General features: G+C 57.6%; 1 protein-coding gene across 2 annotated transcripts in view; it reads left to right on the forward strand.

The window, feature by feature from the left end:
- The window catches only part of TBC1D22A (TBC1 domain family member 22A), a 355,623-nt gene extending 351,758 nt beyond the window's left edge, over positions 1-3,865 (forward strand). For both annotated transcript variants that reach the window (XM_079140182.1, XM_079140181.1), the window contains one exon: positions 1,981-3,865. In XM_079140182.1, coding sequence (XP_078996308.1) covers positions 1,981-2,109 — 129 coding nt within the window. In that variant the 3' untranslated portion in view covers positions 2,110-3,865. The remainder of the gene's footprint in view (positions 1-1,980) is intronic.
- The last annotated feature ends 2,200 nt before the right edge of the window (positions 3,866-6,065 follow it).

The raw sequence follows: 6,065 nt of genomic DNA on the forward strand, positions 1-6,065 counted from the left end.
GAGTTTCTATTCTCCCGCCATCCAGCGAACCTGGGGGACTAAATTAGATTCTGAAATTGAGTGTGCAGTGGAGTGGGTAAGCCGCCGTGATGGGAGGGCACTGCTTCTCACCTTGCAGGTAGTGAGGTCATGATAATACGGAGCGAAGTGGATTAAAAATAAAACCAAAGGTATTTATTTATGACCTGCTCGGAATCGGATTGGCATCCGTGTAAGTTGCATCTAATGGTGAAAGACAGCAGATTGATGTTGATGTGTCCCTGAGGACATATTGCCGGTGAAATTTGCTCCGTGAATTCAATTTAAAGGCCCACAGAAAGTATCCAAAATGCAAAGGAAAAGGGGGGTTGGCACGCAGCCATAGCAAAACGACAATTAGAGGAGCGTCCTGGCACGGAGCCCTCGTGGTGCGCGATGCGGGAGGGCTGCTCATGGACAGCCAGGCCTACGCCACCAGGGTGGACCAGGCATGAGGGTCACCAGGGCAGCGGGGCCTGTGCCAGGCTCTGCACCAGGACATCTCGGCCTGTCTCCATTCTGCTCTTCACTCCTGAAGAGAGCCAGGACGAGGACCACACAGAAAGCAGGACTCGTGCTACCCAGCCAGCTCTGCAGCGCCCCCTCCGTGCCGACCTTGCGGGGTCCCAGAGGCCCCCTCAAGTTGGGGATGAGCCTTGTGAGGCTGTGCCTTTTCTAGACAGATGGTGTGGGCAGCCGGAGCCAGCTGCCTCCTCTGTCACTTGTCACCTGCCAAGTGCTGGGAAGGGACCATACCAGCACCCTGGGAGCCTGACTACCTTCCTTACTTCCTTCCTGCTTCTGGGTGGGCAGGGAGGGAGCAGGTGGCCCCTGAGGGCGCCAGGTCCACACTAGGACAGCGTCCAGCAGGGCCATTGCATCAGTGTGTGCCGCCCTCAAGAAGTCTTCCTGGCTTCATGAGGAGGAGGATCCTGGCCTGGGCCAGCCCTGGCCAGGGGCCCAGTCCCTGCTTCCTCTCCTGAGACCCCCAGCCCAGGGAGCTGTCCCGGCTACAGGTCCTCAGAGCCCGACTCCTGCCAAACCGCCAGAGGTCCGCAGCCCCTCCAAACCCACTGTGCCCTCAGCGAGGTAGGCTGTGGGCTCCTGGGAGGGGCTGCACTGTGGGTGCACAGTGGGGGTGGGCTGAGTCCTGGCCCTGTTCCAGTTAGGAGGTCACTGTGTCACCAGTGTCTGCATCCCAAACTCTAAACTCCGAGTTCTGGAGATGTGCCCTTGTGTCCTTTGCGGGTATGACTCGCCGTACAGCCTCTCCGGGCTGAGCCATGGCCCATTGCAGGCTGGGTGCTCAGCGAGCAGGAGGGTAGACTCAGAGCAGAGCTCCTGCTTCCCAGAAGCCAGAAGAACCAAGTGACTGGAGCGACAGGCCCATGCGTGGGCCCTGTGGGCCCGTGTGCGCATGCCTGGTGCTGGTGTGCTGCTGTGGCCCCCGCGTGTGGTCCCTGTCTGCACAGCTCTACAAGGCTCGGCTCGGCTCAGAGGTGGCACTGCCTCAGCTGCTCCGCTGGGCCCGGGCACATGGCGGGTTGCTGACACCTGGTGCCTCCACACACTCGGCTTGCTTTCTTCTGCACAGGGCGGCTGTGGCGGGGAGGGCTGGTGGTCCTGACGTGCCCCTGCTCTCAGGTGAACCTGAGCCGGCTCCACCCTGTGTCCCCGCTGGAGCAGGGGTGGTGCAGCTCTGTGAGGCTTGCTGGTCACCTGCCTCAGCCTCCTGAGCACAGTCTGTCCCTGAGCGTGCTGGTGTCCACCTCCCTGGAGCATGTGGGCTTGGGTCAATGGCCTGCAGCTGAGAAGTGCAGTCAGCTGCGGCCAGCAGCCCCTCACGGGTCATGCTGCGAGTGGGAGGGGGCTACTGGAGTGGGGGGTGGCTGCCCTGTCTCAGGGCCCTGGCCTACAGCCCCTGCTGACCCCTCCTCTGACTTGCCTTCTCTCTCCCCACAGGAGCTGCTTCTCTTCCTTCAGAACCTGCCCACTGCCCGCTGGGGTGATGAGGACATCAGCCTTCTGCTTGCTGAGGCCTACCGCCTCAAGTTTGTCTTCGCAGATGCCCCCAATCACTACAAGAAGTGAGCCCGGGGCCAGTGACAGTGGGCCTCACTGTGCAGAGGCAGTGTCCTTTCCTTGCCTGGCCAGCTGCAGGCCCCTTTGAGCTGGTGCTGGCCAAGCACTGCCTTGGGGAGCAGCCCCATCCTGCAGGCGACTTGCCAGGGTGGGCCCAGGCGTTGAGGGCTGAGGGGGTGGGGCAGCCCCAGTTTCCTGAGATACCAAAGAGAGCCAAGGAGGGTCCCAGCTTTGGGGACCAGAGATGGGTCAGGAGTCCCCCTCACTCTGTCTCTGGAGTGTCCTTGCCAAATGCCCACCCTGGAACCCTAACCTGGGGGCAACCAAGAGGCAGAGCCTCTCAGAGGCCTGCTGTCCAGGAGCCAGGCAGAGGAGGGGGCAGCTCTCTCAGACCTTCTTCACCATGCAAAAACTCATTCTGCTGAGTGAAAGAGAATAAAATGTGGACAAGATGCTGAGCAGGACCTTGCCATCTGCTGGATCTCTGTGTGCAGAGCCTCTGACAGCCAGCCTCGTCCGGGCCTGCAGCCCTTCACCCTGGGTGTTTGTTATTTGGTTTGAGCTTGGCTGGAAGCGGACGTCAGACATTGGATCTCGGGGACCATGGGGCAGGAGGCTGGGGGCAGAGTGAGGCCTCTCTCAGTTGCCTTACTTTCCATGTCTAATCTTCAAAAGAGAGACCACCCCCCACCCCATCGTGGGAGCTCCCTGTCCAGTAGCCACTGGGTGGGCGGGGCTCCTCTCGGAGCAGGAAGGCCTGGCCTGCCGCTGGGCCTGCACGGGGCGCTCTTCCAGGCAGACCTCCTCACGTCTCCTGGCTCCCAGCAGCTCCGTTGCTCTTCCCTGGGTCCACGGTGAGTTAGGCTTGATCGCTTGCTGTGCTCACCTTCTCCTCAGCCTGCAGGGGCTGCCTCTGCTGCTCCACACCATCAGGACCGCTTTACACACACTCTCCAGGTGGCATGGACACCCTGTGAGGGCCCTGGGCCACAGGTGAGGTGGTGGCCGCAGCCTGTCTCACCCTGAGCCAGGACAGGGCTCTCCCCTCAGCAACCCACTGTTGCCACTTTTCAGATCTGTCCCTTGTTTAGGGGCAGTGGTGCCCCTGCCTGTGTGCCTGGCGCCTGGCCACTGCCCAGAGCTGTGGGATTTCCAGGTGTGTGGCGTGTACCTTCCTGCTTCTATTAAAATCATCTTGGTTCATTACGTGTAACTTGGAAATTAGCACACAGTACTGTGCAGATGTCATGTGCTTCCAACTCTGTGGAGCCCAGTCAGCCCTAGACCAGATGGAGACTGGTTCCACTAGGATCAAGGGTTCCTCCCAGACCACCTTTGAGTGGCCCTCTGACCCCCTGCTCCTTCGGCAGGGGCGGGGAAGGGTGATCCAGCTATAAGAACAGCCATCCCTGTGGCTCTGTGCAAGTCCCCACCCTGAGCTTCCGCTCTGTAGCTCAGAGAGCTCTACACAGTCAGAATGTTGGGGACACAGAGCAACTGCCCTTTGAGGCAGGTTATTTTTCAAAGGGGAAGGATCCTCCAAGCTAAATTTTGTCCTGCCTACTTCTTGTGTGGAAATGCTGGGCTGGATGCAAGGGACCTAGTGATACTCCTGATTCTGAGCAGGTGACCGGAACTGTCAGGAGGGTCTGGGAACATGGAATAAAGATGCTAAATGCAGCCTGCGGCCTTGGCCTGGGACGTGAGGACTCACTTTTCAAGTAGGCCCTGACCCAGTGCTGAGTCTTGAGTGCCAGGACCTGTGGGCACCGTAGCACTGTGGCCTTGGGGGCACCTGTGGAGCCCTGGCAGAGGAGGGTGCACTCGAAGGATGGTATGACAGGACCCACTGGGCTCAGGTCCCCCAAGCCCAGACTCTGCACTGCCAGAGACAGACGCTGGTAGTGTCAGGGTGCAGGCCAGCCCTGGGGCTTTGCGAGAGGTCGGCTTGGGTGCGCCCCAGGATCGGGCCATTCCCCCCAGCCTGGAACTCGGGGCACACTCGACCTCCAGCCCTGGGAAAGTCACACTCTGCCCCTCCCTATCACCAGAGCAGCCCTGCCCACTTCTCAGGAGTCTTGGAGGCTGCGTGCCTGTCTCGGTGCCCGTCTGTACCCCCACATTTGGGATCCTCCCACACCAGCACTTGGGTTTCTGCCTCCTTGTGCTGCTCTGCCGCCTAGGCATGGGCGGTGCTTCTGCCCCCATGGGTGGACTGGTGACTTCTCACTCCTTTGCCCCTATAACCAAATGGACTGAGCTGAGGGTGCACCATATGCCTAGACTCAGTGGTACCCACTGTGGTCTACAGAACAGGGCCTGGTGGTCCCTCCTCACAGCCACCAACCCTGGGCTCCACTAGGATCTCAACAGCTGCCTCCTGCTGTTTGCCATTCTGGTTTGCACTAGGCCCAACTTGAGGCCTTCACTGCCAAGTCAGGGTGCCCTATCCTGGGTGTCCCCTGTCCTGGGTGTGCACCTCACCCACCTGACCCATGGAAGTGACGTGGCGTGCTGGCTCTGCTGCTGTGTGTGAAGGGCCAGAGGTAGCCCTGCGGCAGCCAGGCCCTGACCAGGGCAGCCTCCTTAGGGCGGGGCCGAGTCCCAGGGTGTCTGAGCTGCTCAGGCTATAGAAGGGACTAACAGAGAGCTGGTGTGCTTGTTGATGGAGCAGGATGTGGGGACAAGCTGCAGAAAAGCCATCTCTGGCTGCACGGAGTCAAACCTCCAGTTGCTCTGGCCAGGCCCTAGCCCCAGCCGGTCTGCTCTCAGGCCGTGAGAGCTGAACGTTCCGGAGAGCTTCCCTGAGGCAGACAACTGAGAGGCGCTCTTCCTGGAGCCTCTGCTGCCCCTACGTGCTGCCCTCCTCTTGTCCCCAGCCCTGGACTCCCTCCAGGGCAGCATTTAGCCCCAGAGGTTCAGTTGCTCAGATCTGTCCCACTCCACTCAGAGGCCTTTTCAGCTCCACCCTGCAGCCCTGGTTGGGAAGTCCTCAGCAAGGGACGGCTGAACGAGTGCACAAAGCCACTTCCACTACCCAACCTCAGGCCACTGGCAATTGAGGCTGGTTAGAAAGTCTCCCATTAAAGAACAGTCCAGGACCAGTTGGCTTCACTGCTGAATTCTACCAAAAAGAACCAACACCAGCCCTTCTTAAACTCCTCCAAACAACCAAAGAAGAGGGAGGACTTCCAAGCTTTTTTATTAAAACCAGGCCAACCTTAAATTACCCTGATATCAAAGCCACACAAGGACATTACAAGAAAATAAAACCACAAGCCAGTATCCTTGATGAGCATAAATGCAAAAATCCTCAACAAATCTAGCAAGACAAATGCATGGCACATTGAAGCCTCATCCCCCCTGATCAAGTAGGATTTACTCCTGGGATGTGAGGATGATTCACCATAGGCATGTCAGTAAATATGATACCCCACATTAACAGAACGAAGAACAAAACCCACATGGACGTGTCATTAGATGCAGATAGAGCATTTGACAAAATTCACTATCCTTTTATGATAAGAAATTAAATCAAACGGCTACTGAAGGAATGTATCTCAGCACAGCAAAGGCCCTCTGAGAAGCCCACACCCAGCCCTGCGCTCAGTGTGGAAAGTTAAAGCCGTCTTCTCTGAGGCCAGGTGTTCAGGACAGGATGCCCACTCTGACCTCTGTACTTGGCATGGCACTGGAAGTTCTCCCCAGAGCAGTCAAACAAGAGAAAACTGGAAAGGCATCCCCCTCGGGAAAGGAGAAGTTAAATTGTCCCTCTTTGCCAGTAACATGACACAACACACGTACACAATTAGAACCGATAAATGAATTCAGTGCAGTTGTAGAATACAAAACTACATTTCCATACACTAACAACAAACTATATGCAAAAGAAATCAAGAAAACAGTCATTTACACCAGCTGCAAAAATCAAACAGCAATAAATTTAACCAAAGAGGTAAAAAAAA

This window comes from Sciurus vulgaris, assembly GCF_902686455.1.
Source record: "Sciurus vulgaris genome assembly, chromosome: 5".
Classification (NCBI taxonomy): domain Eukaryota; kingdom Metazoa; phylum Chordata; class Mammalia; order Rodentia; family Sciuridae; genus Sciurus; species Sciurus vulgaris.